The sequence below is a fragment of the Seriola lalandi genome, unplaced genomic scaffold (genome assembly GCF_002814215.2).
Source record: "Seriola lalandi dorsalis isolate HSWRI2012SDOR001 ecotype SW California unplaced genomic scaffold, Sedor1 jcf7180002054885, whole genome shotgun sequence".
NCBI lineage: Eukaryota > Metazoa > Chordata > Actinopteri > Carangiformes > Carangidae > Seriola > Seriola lalandi.
Genome location: NW_019525437.1, coordinates 637,807 through 654,462, shown reverse-complemented (window position 1 = coordinate 654,462; position 16,656 = coordinate 637,807). Strand labels below are relative to the sequence as shown.

Here is a 16,656-nt window from a genome sequence, read left to right as displayed (position 1 = left end):
CAATCCTGAAAACTAATAAACATTTGGTAGGTTTGAGCAGAACTGAAGTGGTTTAAGAGATGTATGTAAAAAAAAAAAAAGCAGAAAAAAATATTGATATATGATGATTTTATAGCATTTTCTTTGCGTGTCCTTTTTTGGACGCGAGGAACCCCAGAGGGTACAAAATGTGTTACCAGTGTATAATAGACCTGTAACAGTAACTGACATTAGATTTTAAAAATATGTCAAAAAAGACACTTTCTTGCAGAAATCCATACCTTCAGCTGTAACAGCCAAAATGATCAGCAAATCAAAAAAGAAAAGTGAAGAAAATGTCCAAAAAAGGACAGAGGGACCCCTGAGGGTTAATAAATCCCATGAACCGCTATTTAAATTACCACTATTATGTTTTTCCTGTGCTAAATTTAACATTACTGGGGAGGAGAGCAACGCGACTAGAAGTGACAGCGAGAGAGGGCTAGTAGCTTCTCCTCTCCTCCCCTACCGGGGTTTTCTCAAAGCTGCAGGACGAGTTACGCGCCAAAATTTGGCGGAAGAATAATAATAAGCCCGAAGGAATATTAATAGAGGCACTCCTCTCAGCTATTCTAGCTGTACAGGAGGGCCTCGGAGCTGAGCACCCGTGGCACTAATAAGCCTGAGGAATATTAATAGATGCCTCGGGCATCTGTCAGTAAATCTGACAACAAATGCAATGCCAATTCATTTCAAATGAGCAACAGCCAATTCAGCTTTTACACACAAATCGTACAATCAATCAATAAATAAAATGCATTGGTAAAGATTAAACTACTCAGCAGCATAAAGAGTTTGCTAAGGTTCCAAAATCATTGGCTGCACAGCCAGCCTAGAGTGTTAATCTGATGTCTGACAGAAATGTCCATCAAAATGGTGTCCAACTGGCACTACATACCTCCCACACCTGAAACTTTAGTGATCGGGCTGGACACTTTTCAGTAAATTATAAATGAAAGGGGACATATTATGCAAAATGCACTTTTCCATGGTTTTCTATCAGTAATATGTGTCCCCGGCCTGTCTACAAACCCCCAAACATGAGAAAAGTCCATCCTCTCCGTCTTTTGCTTGCACCACCTTTCAGAAAATGTGTGCTCACAGGCCAATTGGAGATTTTCCCTTGATGTCGTCATGAAGGGAGATGACACCTCCCCCCAGGTGGGTGACGCTCCCCGAGCTAGGTGTGTGCTCCGCCTTCTGAGTCCGCCTTCTGAGTACGCCTTGCAGCCGCTATCGTTTATTCCCTCGCATCACCGGCTCCGGTAAAACTTTGTCAAAGGTACAAGCGATGCATGCTAGTTGCTCGGTTGTTGACTGTACAAACCAACACAAAAGTCTTTTTACCCCCTACGCCCGACGATCTGAAGACCCAGTGGATTTGTTTTATTTTATTTTTGATGGACACTTTAGGAGTTGTAGCGAGACTGTCCGAGACCCAACTTCAAACTTGGGAGCTGTAAGTTTTACCATTTTATGTTGCTTTACTGTATGTACACACTGTTGCGTTTGTTGTTAGCATGGCAGCTAATGTGGCTAACGTTTTGCCTCGTCCACACAGCCGGGTATAGCCGGGTGCAATTCTTCTGCTTGGTATCGCTGTGTGACGTTGATTAAAGCCAACCTGCTAACTTTATCATACTTGAAAGGCGTTTTAGCTGTCTGCAAAGTCAAGCCGGTAAAATTCAGACTAAACAGGCTTTGCAGCGATTAGCATAGGTCTCTGGGCTTGTTTGTTAGTGCTGTGAAAGTTAGTATTGAGAGTCATGCCTTACCATAGCTGTTTTAACGTTTATATCATGTTTACAGATACAGTGGCTGTGGGGAATATCTAGATAAGCGCACCAGTTACAGGGGATATGTGAAAGGGGATAGTCTGTAATACACATTTTTTGCGTTTTGCACATATAGTGAGCTATTTGCAGCATTTACAAGCTATTGACAACCCAATTTACACATAATTGAGTGCATTTGTTGTTATCATTTTTGCACTGCTTGCAGCTGTTGCCATAACTACACATTTGAGGAGATGTTGGTGTAACCTCTGTTTCCTCTGTTCAGGCCAGCACATCAAGTGCATCTATACAGCTTCCTGCAACAAGGGATGTTGCATGCCAGACTGACCCACTGTAGGCACACAGTTATCCTTGAAGAGTCTTCAGCCTCACATCAGAAGTACAGGTCTGTAGCCATCTGAAGTGCATCTACTCTTGATAAACCTAACAGTCATTTATCAGTCTTGGAATACTGTGCAGGTAAATGAAGCTGTGGTTACTTACAACTTGTGAGAGTGTGTAGGCTAAGGTTTCTGTCAACATTAACATCTTTGATTTTCTCTTTACTGTACCTCCAGACTCTACCTGGCTGCCACGTACAACAATGAAAATGCTGACCGACCACAAGCCCAAACAAAAGAAGGTGAACCACTGTTCAAGTTCCAATTTCCAAAGGCCATGAAGGGAGAATGCAGAGCTAAACGAGTTATGACTGAGCCGACAATCTATAAGTGTTATATTATTTTATTTTTCAACCAAAAAATGTTTTGTACACATTGTATTAAGTATTGCACGTATAATGTTATGACAGTTCCACCAACAACAAATACAGTAAAGAAAATGTCAGGAGGTAGTTAGAAACAGACTTTCAGTCATTGTTTTGTAAAAAAAAAACAAAAAAAAAGTGAAAAATGTAAACAAAATCTTTTGTGTTTTATCAAACAGGGAATGTGATGGACCTCATATTTGAAAAAGTCTTTTTTGACCTGGGACCATACACAGAAGCTGAGGGCCAGAGGACCTCACTGCACAGTTCAAGGCGGCCTGAGAAGGAGGAGGTCATATCCAGCTATGTGTTCTATCATGGGCCAGTCTAAAACCCACGTACTGGCCTGTGGCATCAGGAAACTCGGCAATGATGCGTAGGACTGGGCAGGCTGGAATGACGAACCAGATTCTGCGACCGAGGAAGCCCCGGCACCAGGCCGTAAAGCTCCTGTAGGCCAGATACCTGTACTGACTAAAACAACTGGACAGGGCATTTAGTCTTGCAAACATATATCTATGTCAATTTTATTTTATGGATCCAGTGAATCCTACAGCTTTTTTATTATCACTGATTATAAGTGCCTCATTTAATGTAAATAAATTCTTGATCGTTACTAAAGAAATGACTCATATATCAATTCATATATTATATGCACACTATCTGCAGATAGAAAACCTTTACAAATCAAAGAGCAGCTAAACTAATTTATTTGAGGGTGTGTTACTCCATTTGTGGTGTGTTATTACCATTGTAAAATTATGTGCACTGAAGTAAAACAAGACTGCCTAACATCTTTTATTTAGATTGAAACTATGTTTTTACAAAGAAGCACAACACACTGGTGTATTCCTCTCAACCGTAAAGGACCATAGTCAGTGCGGTACATGTTGCGTGCATTCTGGAGGGAGTACACATTGAGGCAGAGCGGCTCCAACCCAGGACGGTCTACCATACATGGTAAATCTTCCTCGATCTCCCATAGCCATCTGGTAACCTACAGTGAATTACAAATGGTAAATGCTATGGTTTATTATAAATGTAATCGAAACAAATTACTGATTACTTTGTCCAGTGAGAATGCTACCTGTGGTATCTCCTAGCAGCAGATGTTCTCAGCTTCTGTGGGCATGGTTGCACAGTTTCCACAGGAGCACCTATCCAACATATAGAGAAAAATGGTAACATTCACCAAAATATAAAGCTTATGAAATTCAAAAACTGACAGACAGTGGAGCTAAGGTGGGTAAGAAGTAAGCTTGTTTACATATCAAGCGCATATAACATAGGTCATTTATAACATGTCACTTATTGCATGCAGCTTGACAACAGTGTAGTGTAGAAAACTGCACAGTTTAGTCTTTGAATAAAGATTAATGTTGCTGTCAGACATGTTTATGCTGATTTTCAGCTTTTATTGTAATGCACAAAATAAATTTACTACATAAAGGAAGATGAGCACCTCTGCTCAAAACATGGAGAAAAAATAATAAAAATCAAAATGATTTACTTTGTCAGCATCTATTAAAATATCTGACTAGTATTGACATTGAACACCTGTAGCAGTCCTCAGTCAACAAACATTTTCATAGACTGTAAAAGTATATCTAATGAAGCATGACAGATAACTACATTACACAATTCACAATAGTGCTTATTTACCAAAAGAGCTCCCAGTAATGACGAGACAGTAACAGTTAGCATTAGCTACCTAGCTACATGTTAGTAACTGTGTGCCAGCACACATCAACAAACTGAAAATGTAAAGTCAAAATACACAAAATTGGTTACCAACCATTCAGAAACGTCCTGCTGCAGTTGTAGAGTTTGAACTTCTTCAGGTGCCTCTCCCTCTGGGTCAGATTCTGGATAAAAGTCGTGTGGTTGAACCAAAGCGCTTCCGACGCCAGGTCGCTAGTCACCGGCACCGTAAACATTAGAGCATGGCGCCAGAAGCCCAAGCCGCATCCCCTTCTGGAGAGGGGCGTGGTCAGGCACAGCTCATTTGCATTTAATGCAACAGACACAGAAACAGCCTGTTCTGAACAGGGCTGAAACAGAGGGGTTTACAGGCATGCTGAAATATAGGATCGGAGTGGATTTTTTTAGCAAGAAACTTCAAAGACATGCTTTGGGGACGTCAGAGACTTATTTGAACTTGTTGAAAAGGAGCATAATATGTCCCCTTTAAGGTTTGAGCCATTTTTCTCTTAAAGGAAGATTAAGACACATGTCTTTCCTGATCTTCAGTCTCTCTCTAACAGAGAGATTAATACTGGAAACCTGCTCACCATGATCATCACACTGCATTAGGGTTAGGGTTAGGGACGCCAGCAAGCATCTGGTGACCGGGCCTTGGCCCATGGGGCCCAGCTGTGCACTGCCTGAAGAAATTAGACGGAACCACCTCCCTGTGGGCCTACCATCTGCAGGAGCAGGCATTGGGTTGGGGCGCAATGCAAGCCAGGCAATAGGCTGAATAGTAGTCTCCTATTCAGTAACAAAATACAATGAAATAAATTCTGAAAATATCGCTCTGTTTCAGTAAATTAAAGATTGGGCAATATAAGGCATTATATGGGCTGATAACACATGCATTTTGCTTTGTGAGGTGATATCACTTGGTGAAATCCGCCTCTCATCTGTAAATCAACAACTCTGCTGTAGGTACCTTTGATGGCACTTCTGTTAACCTCTTGTATCCAGTATAAATCCATCTTAAGTAAGTTACCTAACAGATTAGATCATGCTCTAGAAGAACACAAGCATGGTTGCATGAGTCTGCAATGGCAACAACAGGGTCTCACTGATCACAATGTATCTGACAATTAAGTTTGATGTCTAAAATGCTACAAACTCACTTAAATACAACATATGGTATGTATTCTTACTTTGGATAAATGGCAGTCATCTTGGCAGCTGCAAAACCAGGCTTGCAGGCACCCTCACTGAGATTGCCGTACTTGTAGATCAGCTCCAAAGGCCTGTAGACATGAAGGAATGATCATTGATGTTATGCCATCATTGATACCGTGTCTAAAAACATGCCCCAAAGGCTTAGATCCTAGACTTTGATTGGGAAGTGGAACTTGTATAAACAGTAAACTGTATACTCACAGGCTACCATCCAGCTTCAGAAGGAACCCTTGCTTGTCATACACTAGAAAAAAAAGAAGGTGAGTATGATAACGATAAATAATGTACTTATACATGTGGAATTTCAGTAGTATATATTATGGCACTGAAGTCATTTAATTACAAAGAAAGTAAGATGTTGGCTGGCATATTTCTTAACTCAGTCCTGTAAAAAAAAAAAGTAATTTTGTTCATACTTAAGATTCTACATGCTTGTGTTCAGTGCCATTGTAGGAGGGTGGTTTGACGTTAACGCAATGTGGTGTAATGTGAGGGAGTAAGGGATGGATTGGAGGCCACGTGCAACCACATCTTAAGCAAGCTGTAATTGCCATTTACAAATATAGTTGGAATAATTCATTTAAAAACAACACACCCAAGGTTTTGCAGACTTGTCCAATATCGACACTGTTTAAAAAGCGGGTTAAATCTAAATGTAACACAGTTAGTTACCATCTAAGGGGTAAAATGAAAACCACATTTTGTCACAGAATTTGTTATGAATGTTATTTGTCATTCTCTCATTGGTTGCCAGTCTCAAGAGGGCATGAGCTGACCTGAGCACAGACACTAGAGGCAAGATATGAATGCCTGAGAGTGGCATATTGCAGATTAATTCACAGAGCAAACATTTATTAAAACTATGACAATTATTCATCCCTAAAGTATTTCATTTAGTTTTTGCTTCTATACATGAACCTGAATGACCTGAAACCAACCAAGCTCATTTCACAGTTGAGTGAGCGACAATGCAAGAAACAAGTGGAGAATGGAAAGGTTCAGGTAAGGCTTCCATCCTTTCCCAGCTAAGGCTGGGTAATGTCTGTAAGTAAATTCAACATAACACACAGTGTTTCCCCTATATTCACTCAGCAGCGGTGCACCACACAATCATGAATATCAACAGGCTACTAATGATTTTCACTCACTCACTGTGTGGGCACAACAATACCCAACATTAACTTGGAATTGTTTTGAGTTATTGACTATTGCATCTAATCCTAACCCTCTCCTTATTTTTCAAAGGACATCTATATAAAAGGTAACATTAGAGTACCGTAGCTCCTTTAGGGAATAGGGCAGTGTCTAAGAAGCCACCGGCAGAAAAGTAACAGTGAAGCAGAGAATGTGAGCGGAGCAGAGGAAAACGTTAGAAGTAATTTGTCAGTATGGCAGTAAATGTACAGTATGGGCTGCAGTGTGTCAGTTAATAAATGCTGCAGCTTCAAGACCAAGAAAAGTTGTATGCTGTTTCCCCAACTGCCAGAAAAGTGAAGGGGGTTAGCCCCAGCAAACATCTGCCTAAGAAAGGCTAACGCTAACAGTACGTTTTTTGGCTGCTATGTATCGTTAGGTACATTCATAGAAAGTCACATTCATCAGCTGCTTATCATTACTACCTGATGTGTCAGTATTAAGATTTTCTGTTAGTAATGACAGCAGAGCTGGTGGCTCCACAGAGTAAGGCAAGCAACTTGACTTGGCTGCCGTGATATTTTTACCTTACTTACTCTCCAGTTGGTGAACATCATGTACAGAATCGTGAGTGCAGACATCATTAGTGTTTCTAATGTGGGAAAAAAAGTTAATTCATGTTACTGACGAGATACGGTTAATGTGTCAGGACGGACTGTAGGCCTAGTTCTCAACCACGTGGAGTGGAAGGTGCTGGTGGAGGAGAGGATCAGAGCGAGAGAGAGAGAGGAGTCAAAGGAGAGTACCAAGTGCTTAGGAGTGTATTAACAAGTGTATTAAAGCCAACGTTTACATAATTTTAACATCAGTTTTTATTCATCTTCCCAGATGTTCTGAGAAGCACAGAGTGAGTGGCTTTGACCCGTAGTAGCTGGAGAGATAAAGAAAATATAATTATTGCCCCCCCCACCCCGTCATACGGCTTAGTACCACCCCCGCTTCATTTTCGGTTGTTGCAGAAAAACAGACATACAAAATCAAACCTTGCCCTTTATTGTATAGAGGACCAGTATGTTCAATGAGAATGCCCTATTCATTTTGATTAAGAGACAAAGAGACAAATGCTTTGTGTTGAAAAGTGGCAATATGAATTCAAATTGGACATCACTGATGGAAATAGTGCAAAATAAAAATAGACTTTGGAAAAAAGACAAATATGGTGATAAAGACTGGCAGAATAAAAAAATAAGCAGGACGAATGAATCTTCAATAGTGACTTATAAAAATGTATTATTTCAAAATGTTATTGTTAGATTATATATTTTGTCTGTATTTATTCACATTATAATCTTTTCACAGAAGTTTAATGTATTAATATATATTTAACCATGTCATTGTAGAAAATATTGGCTTAAACAGTCGCTTTATTCTCAGCACTAAGAAGAAATTTATCTGGAAAAACTAAATCTTTAAATCTTATTCGACCACAATCTAAAAAACTGTATCAACCAATTGAAAAGGGCACTAAAAATAGAAGTTGGCAATGGAATAAACATTGTGCACAAGATAAATAATTAATTTCAGTGGGTGTTGAGCCGGTTCCCACTAACAATATTAGCACCGCAAATTGGCTTCAATATTTCTTAATCGGACACTTTATGACAGATGAAATAATCAAGAAAAGATCCACTCCACATCATCAGCAATGCGCCCAGATGAAGAATGCCCATTGCTTTAATGTTTTACAGGAGTGAGGAGGCAGTGTAGAGTGAAGACTTGGGAGAACTAAAACCACAAATACTGTCTCAAAGTAAATAGACTGGCTCCCCCATCTGGTAAAAAATGTTACATGGCTATCTTCTGCAGGTAGAAAATCCTTTCCCTAAACAGACACATCACAAAAGACTTCTGCTGTTACACATTTGTATGTTTTTATATGTTTTCAGACTGAATGTAAGGAACATGTGTAAGGAAGTGGAAATCTAGGCAGGCAGAGAGCCCTAAAATGCAATGTAGGACAGCTAAAAACTGTTTTTTATTAGGCAAAAAACTAAATTAGACTTCAGATTCTGAAGTTAAAAACGTGTGGCTTTAAACATGTAAAATCAAATCTAAAAAGGTTGATTTTCAGTTACCCTGACAGATGGACTTCAAAACAAATAAACTGCATGTATTCAGTTTGATTCTGAAAATCACTGAATTAAGATAACATAGCATAACTGAACGCTCTAAATGGTAACACTCAATGTTTAAGGATAGGTTAAAAATGTTCTTTATTGACCTTAATACACATTTACAGGCTGCTGCCTACCCCAAAGTAAAACAAAGAACCTAACTTTACAGGCTGAAACACACAAGTCAGACTTTCTAGGTTAATTTCAAGTGGAATCAGAATTGTTCCACTAGTAGTTGTAAGTAAGCATCCATTTCCAGTCTCACTGACAGATCAAACGACTCAGACGTAGAAATGCAGGTGAGGGCTTGTGCCGATAAGAAAGAGCTGATACACAAAAAAGATTGTCAAGTTGCTCTTGTGGGAACGCTTTGGCTTCAGTCAATACAATAAAGGACAAAATGAAGCCAAATGGAAATATTGTCGCAATAACAAAGTAGCACAGCCTCATTGGAAGCTTTCAGCATGGTGTGTGTGGCCAGTGTGTAGCAGTAAACTGTGAATGTAACAGTGAATGCTCAGAGTTCCATTTTTCGGAAAATAAATAAAACGGCTTCTCAAGAACCTAGCAGAGCAGCTGAAATGAAATCACAATAGCCATACATGTTATTCAGATATTTGGTATTTTCATCGTTGAAACAGGTGTGAAATACCACAGATTTTAGTTAGATTTTCCTATTTCAGCAAATATTTACAGTAAGTATGTCAAATAAATATTACATTGTTTATTATTCAGTACAAAGAATGAATATGAGCTCCACTGTGAGGACAGAGAATCTCAAAGACACTGTTTATTAGGGCTGCCACTCATAACTATTTTTCTAACAATTAATCTATCGATTATTTTATCAAATAGTCCATAGTCAATAGTTTCCTCCAGAAAATCTATACAACACTAGAAATGTCTAACCCCGAATCTGGGCTTATTGACCATGCCAAACACTTATTCAGTGTAAATCCTCGGGCAGCAGCAGACAACTTTATGAGTTAATGACTTTATGAGAGTATTTATCAGGTACAAGGACAAAAGATATTAAAAAGCTCTGTAAAAACCTTGTAATATTTTTCTATCCATATTCTCTCCAGGATAGGAAGGTCTCGATAAATATATCAGGACACCGTCCGCGAATAAAGCTATCTTCTGCTCACCCCCCTCCATGTCTATCCCCATAATATTTTAATTTTGTTTTATCCATCGGCTCAGAGATTGTTGAAAAAAATGGCGAAAAGAAGAGGACTCTTCTGGACGCTAATCAACCCTGACGACATCCACGTTCTAGTCTGATAGAATTTGAGAGACTCCCATTAATCCTGATCCTAGCTGTTGGTTTATTATACAAGGCCTGTATGGTCTTGATAAACACTTCATGGAAATGAAACAGCTCTAATACCCTACAAAAGAAGTCCCATGAGTCAAAGGTCTTTTCTGTGTCTAGGCCTACCACTATTGCTTCTACCCAGGGCTGTTAACTAACTTTTTGGCTCACCTGCCAAGGGGACTGGTAGATGAAAAATCTACCGGCCAAGTACATTTTTTACCGGCCAAGTAATAAATTGCCTCTTTTTGTTACGTATACTGTACATCTGTTTCAGTACTTTTCATTGAGATAACAGTATTATATAGCAATATATATTTAGAAAAGAGACCAAAATATTATTCAAAATACATTTTTAATCTTTTGAATATTCAAAACATTGCGAACATGGACAGTGCCAGTACCAGTTAACCTCCTGTTCTGATAAAAAATGATAATAACAAAATTCAAGGAAAATTAAAAAAAAAAATAGAACAGAACAAAGTGGATCAGTGCATGATCTAATCAGAACTCATCATCACTGTCTTCAGCAGACACCCTCTTCGCACAACCATGCATATAGTCAGGCGGCAGGTTGAGTGAAGAGAGGCTCGGATGGAGCCGAGACACTGATTTGCAAACAGTGTGACATTTGCTTCCTTCGTGCTCTCGGATGGTCTCGAGTTTCATCGTTTTATTGCCAACCATAAATGAACTGGTGCGCTGCTTTTCTTTAGCATATTTTCTACAAACTGAACAAAACATGATACCCGCCACCTCCTCGTACTGCAGCCATTCCCTCTGAATCTTCCATTTCTCATTGAAGTTTCTTACTTTTGCTTTTTTCTTTGACGTTTCACCTTTTTCATCCTCCTTTCCATCTATCTCCTCTGAACTCTTTCTTTTTGGGTCAGTTACACCGGGTATGTGCCTCCACATTGCTGCGCCAGAACCACACTGGTCTGGTGGTGACGCGTGAAGGCTGATTTATACTACTGCGTCAAGTCGACGCCGTCACGACACAGAGCCTCTGCGTGGACGTGAACCCCCGACACAGAGCCTCTGCGTCCGTCAACGTGCACCTCCAAAAATGTCTAGGCATTTTATAGCAGCAATGTTTTGCTATATTGTGACAAACATTTACCTGCCCCATGGCATGTAGCCCTCCAAAATTAAGTCGCCAGGGGAATATTTTAGTCGCATTTGGTGAGTGGCGACCGTTAGTTTACAGCCCTGCTTCTACCTGTTCTGTGGTTATATGTTGCATTACTACACATGTTTAATAAAATCTGTCTGCTCCAAATGAATTATTTTGGGTAGATTTTTTTCTAAACATCTGGCTTGTATAGCAGTAAGAAAGCTGTAATCTTGATCACTTATAGGTCTGTAATTAGAACAGTCAGTCTTATCTCTTCCTTCCTGCCTCCTGGAATTACAGAAAAGATGGCTTCCCTCCACGAATTTGGAATTTCTCCCTCATTCAGCACCCAATTAAATGTATTTCGTAGCAGAAGGATCAAAGATCCCCTGACTGATTTGTACCACTCCAAGGTGTCCTATCCGTGCCCGGGGACTTGTTAGCCTTTAGTTTTGAAATCGCTGTGTTTATTTCTTCTGCTGTAATTTCTGCAGTTAGAGCTCTATTGTGTTCTTCTGATACTCTTGGTAAATTTAAAGATTGTAGAAACAAGTCGATCCGGACTCTATTATTAACTATTGGTTGGTTATATCATTTTTTTTGTAATATGTTTCAGCTATGTATGTCCTTAGTCTCATATCTTGTTGATTTACTATGAGGGTCTCTTATTTTGTAAATAGTATTGATTGCCTGCTTTTTTAGGGTGTAAGTCAGCAATGTTGCAGATTTGCATCCTGTTTGGTGATAGCTTTGTTTCATGTACATTACATACAATTTTTTTTCCAATCTCCTGTGCATGGGTATCATTTATCTCTTTTCTTATCTCCTTAATTTCCTGATTCGTCTTCTCATCTATACTTCCTTGAGGGCTTCTGAATTTTCCAAGTTTGCCATGATTTCGGCGATCTGTTCGCCATCTTTGCTTGGGTCACTCTGGCTTGTCTCTCCCGCTCACTCACTTGGCTCATTGTTAAGCTTAGCAGGTGCACCTGTTTGTGTAAAGGCACTTCCGCTAATTCAGCTAGCTCTGTTGCTAACTCAGTTTGAGCTGAGTCTTCCTCGGTATTTAACTTCAATTTTTCCGACGGTTTCCTATGTCTTCCTCTAGTCAAAATCAAATGCCCTTTTAAATAAAACTTCACAATGTCTCTCACGTTTTAAACTCTCAGTTATATAGGGCTTTTTAATCTCGACGTCAGGGAGCTCACTTTTTATGCTGTTGCCATGTTAGAGGCGACGGAACGTGGTTGGACCAATCTGCGTTCCATAGTGTGTCTGTGTGTGTTCCTGCAGCCCCACCTCTCCCAGAGAGAGCAGAGAAGAGGACAGAGAACCAGTGTTACCATAAATGATAAATAGAAAATAAATATATGGCGGTTAATAGTGACCGGCCCCCACAAATCATTAATGTTTGGGAAACAATTCGTCGACTTAAAATACTGATGTCAACTTATTTTCATAGTTGACGTAGTTGATTATGGTGACTAATCACACCCTACTGCTTGTTAATTGTTACTGAGGTAAATGTGGTAATTGATTGTAATGTTGATTTTAGGTGACATTAGGTTTTGTTCTACAATGCCCTTTTCACTTTCTGTTTCTGTCCTATTGGGGCCAGAGGAGTAAATACTTTTGAGCCAACAAAACCCATTAGGAGACACACCATTGCACCATCGTGTCACACAGTACCTGAATCATTTAGCATCAAACAGAGGTAAAACTATCTGATGATTTGTAGACAAGAAGAAGAAAAACTAGGAGTTATGGTCTCAAACAAATGATCAACCAATACCCAACATTATTAAGTAAGGCAGCTGTCATTTAATGCTGTTCAGTTTGCATTGATTGAACTGTATATCTATTTTTCACATTCCACTCTCTACAACTACAAGTTAGCATACACATATACAGTATATGCTGTATATGCTATATAGAGAGTGTGAGATTAGAAATTAGACTGGTCAGTACGGCAGTAAATTCAAAAGCAGATATATTTTAATTTGAGCAGTTTTTCTCTTTAGTTGGCTCAATAAATGTTGTAGATCTGATCTGACAAGGATTTTGATTACTTTCATAAGTGCTTCTGATGAAACAAGAGCAAAAAACAAAGCTATACACCATTTTCCTGCTGAATACACTCAGACTAGACTCCTGTCTTTTCTTCTGCCTAACACTTATTGTGCCACTGGCTGTGTCAGTCACTTGTGTAGAGGAGATGAATTCTATCACTGTTGCTGCAGTTGCCACTGGTCAATGAAATAAGTTAACAAACATCACACTGTACATTACATTAACTTAATGGAGGAAGACTCACGTGATTTGTGGCCCCAGCCTTGTAAACTGATTCTCCCTGACGAGTAGTAGAGGAATCCCAGGGCCAGCATGGAGCACAGGCCCAGGAGGAGGTTGCGACTGGGTTTCATTCTCATCTCCAGCTAGAGTACATGGCACATCCCACACAGGAGCCTGTTTAAACAGAAAATAAACTGGTTAGACCTGCACTCAAACACAGCATGTTATTAGTTAATACAATCACCCAGACGCTGAAGGTCTGAGATTCTGCAGTCAACAGAAGTATCAAATTCATCTACAGTGCTGTTTTCCTGAGGAGAGACTTTATTATCTATAAGCTGGGAGGCAGGGTGGAGGCTTGTCCTGTGTCATGTCCACATTCAAATGTTCGACTAGAACAGGGGTATTCAATTAAAATTAAAAAAGGTCCAGTTAGAGAAGATTTCCTCAAGCAAAGGTCCAGAACATTATAATGTCTAACATGGATTATGACGGGAGTGCCATATATCTTGAAGAAGCCCAGTAGCTGTATCAATGTCTGTATGTAGTCAACAACTGACTGAAGTAAAATTAAAAGAGTACAATTCAATAGTATTTTGCCAATGTTTATTATTCATTTTCACATTGAACTGGAGGGTACTCCAATAATAAAATGATAATAAAATAAATATTCTTTTCTCATTTCAAGTATTTCACATAGATAGATAGATAGATAGATACTTTATTTATCCCCTAGGGGAAATCCATGTGTCCATTAGCTCATTGTTGATAATAATAATAATAAAAACAGTTACTAATAAACAATAATAATTAGATTAGTCCACTCCCTTTGGCTGAGGTGTTGTATAGCCTGATGGCAGTGGGAACAAAGGATCTCCTGAACCTCTCTGTTCGGCAGCACAGTGAGATGAGATGTTTGCTTCTGTAGCTTCTTCTCTGTCCTGCCAGAATGTTCTGATAACTGTGCTTACATAAAGATTTTACTAAAATAATTGAGGTAATACCATCTGTGTTCACAGACTGGAACAGACTAGAGCAGCTCCACTGAACGAGCAGAGATGTGTGTCAAAGGTAAGACAGAAGACATCACTGAAGTTGTAATGGACATCACAATCCTCTACAGTGAAGTTGCAAAAACAAATGTTGGTTTTGATACGTTTTCGGTTAATTGCCCAGCCCTTGCACAGCGGATAATTAACCACCATAATGAAGAAAAAAGCTACATTAACTAGGTTGAGATAGAGCAGCAAAACACGCAGACAGCACCACAGAAATACTGGCAACTGGAAATGAGACACTCTGCTTACCACAGTACATCAGCTCTAGAATGGGGGGGGGGGGGGTTTAAATATAAATTCCAGTCAGCTTGTGGATACAACTGATAATTACAAATTGGTTATTAGTTAAAATTAGTTTTTTAGGTACATTTAGCTAAAACTAATACAGTCTAATACAACTGCCCTGCAGAAAAATCCTCCTATTTAGCCTACCTTCACTGATATAAATGGGGTGGACAAAATAATAGAAACACCTGGACACCACAGAAGGTGTCCATAGACTTTATGTAGCAGTAGTTTTTTGTTGGTATTTCGGTTCCTAACATCAGCTAATATATATGTCTCCTTCACTCTCTTTGATCTACTGTATTCCATCAAAATGCATGCTGTGAATTAGGGATGCACAATTAATCAAAATAAAATTGAAATTGCAGTATGGCCATAAAATGTGTCACATTGTTGTTCATTGTTAGTGGCATAAGTGTTGCGGTGCTACAGAGACACCCCGGACTACAAAACATATTCTCCAGAAATAAAGGAACACGTTTGTTTGGTACAAGACCCAACAAAAATCACATCATTATCATTTTATATATTTTTCAGTGAAAATTAAATGCATTTAAATGTATCTTCCAAAAATAATCGCCATATGATATTTTTTGCATATCATCCAGCCCTACTTTAAACTAAACACAGAGTGACATCAAGAGGCCTGCACACCCTGAGTCTGAGATAACTGAAGGACAATTGATAATGGATGTGTTTTTTATTTAACATTTAACTGAAGTAGTCACCAGCTGCTTGGTAACATCACTTCTTAGCCAACCTTACAGGAAATACCTTGGCTGTGTGTGAGTTTATTAGCTAAAGAATAAATTTAGATGATTTCAATATATCATTGTGTTCTTTTTTGTTATCAGTTCTGTTGTGTTGTCAATATTTGCAGCTTGTGTGTTTTCAAATTGACAATTAATAATTACTGACAATTAACTACTAACGTTGGTTTAAAGGAGTTAACCACTATCAGGTTAATTGTGTTAACCAATAACATCAGGTTAATAGGGTTAACAGGGTCAGCCACTAACATTAAGTCAATAGGGTTAACTATTGTCTGGTTAATGGGGTTAACCACAAACGTCACGTTAGATAATTCAATTTCCACCGAACTTTCAGTGAAGTTTTGTGAGGTGTCATGACTTATGTACCGAAGAGAAAATGAATAGTGGACGCTGTAGAGTAATAAGGACAACACCACCATGACGTAGAGCATGTTACTGCAGCTAGCAGCTAACTCATTAACTGCGTTTGGCTACCAGTCACAGTAATGATAGCCTATTAGCCGCAATCACGTTAGCTACCTTAGTAACCACCGCTAACAGTTGATGTCCCTTCAGGCTGTTGGCGGTGGGAGTGGTAAAACCCCCTGTCCTTCAACACACGACATTAATGTGACGGCAGAGACATAAGGAAAGTGGCTGAACGTTAATATAACCAGTAGCCAATAAACATGACTAGCTGGCTACGCTAGCAAGCGATCCATTCTGTGAGTCTTACCGAACGGGGACCGTTAATTTTCAAGCTGACTTCAGATCCGTCGGTACTTCCTGCCGACGCGCTGGACACCGAGCTTCTGATATGCATTGATCAACGTTAACGTTACACGAAAACATTCCAGTATTCATAAGTATCTCTGCATTTTATCAACATATACTTGAGGGGCAGACCATGTCCCTCTCCCCTCCATAAGGCTCCGTGAAGCCTGCGGTGTGAGGTACCCGATACGCCCAGCTGTGTAAGGAGAGAGCGTCACGCCAAAATCCATTTAAAGAAATCTGGTATAAAAATGCAAGTGTTGGAAAGTGTTGATATTTT

The 16,656-nt window shown here is 39.3% G+C and overlaps 1 protein-coding gene and 1 long non-coding RNA gene across 2 annotated transcripts in view; one reads left to right on the top strand and one right to left on the bottom strand.

The window, feature by feature from the left end:
* Nucleotides 1-16,563, bottom strand: part of st3gal3a (ST3 beta-galactoside alpha-2,3-sialyltransferase 3a) — a 52,019-nt gene extending 35,456 nt beyond the window's left edge. The window contains exons 1-4 of the mRNA XM_023428887.2: nucleotides 16,339-16,563; nucleotides 13,530-13,681; nucleotides 5,677-5,719; nucleotides 5,451-5,543 (exon numbers count right to left, since the gene is read on the bottom strand). Of these exons, the coding sequence (XP_023284655.1) occupies nucleotides 5,451-5,543; nucleotides 5,677-5,719; nucleotides 13,530-13,644 (251 nt within the window). The 5' untranslated portion in view covers nucleotides 13,645-13,681; nucleotides 16,339-16,563. The remainder of the gene's footprint in view (nucleotides 1-5,450; nucleotides 5,544-5,676; nucleotides 5,720-13,529; nucleotides 13,682-16,338) is intronic.
* LOC147817812 (uncharacterized) lies at nucleotides 1,444-2,405 on the top strand. The gene is made up of 3 exons (XR_015438646.1): nucleotides 1,444-1,477; nucleotides 2,080-2,199; nucleotides 2,372-2,405. It is a non-coding gene; the product is annotated as an uncharacterized LOC147817812 (long non-coding RNA).
* Nucleotides 16,564-16,656: the final 93 nt, after the last annotated feature.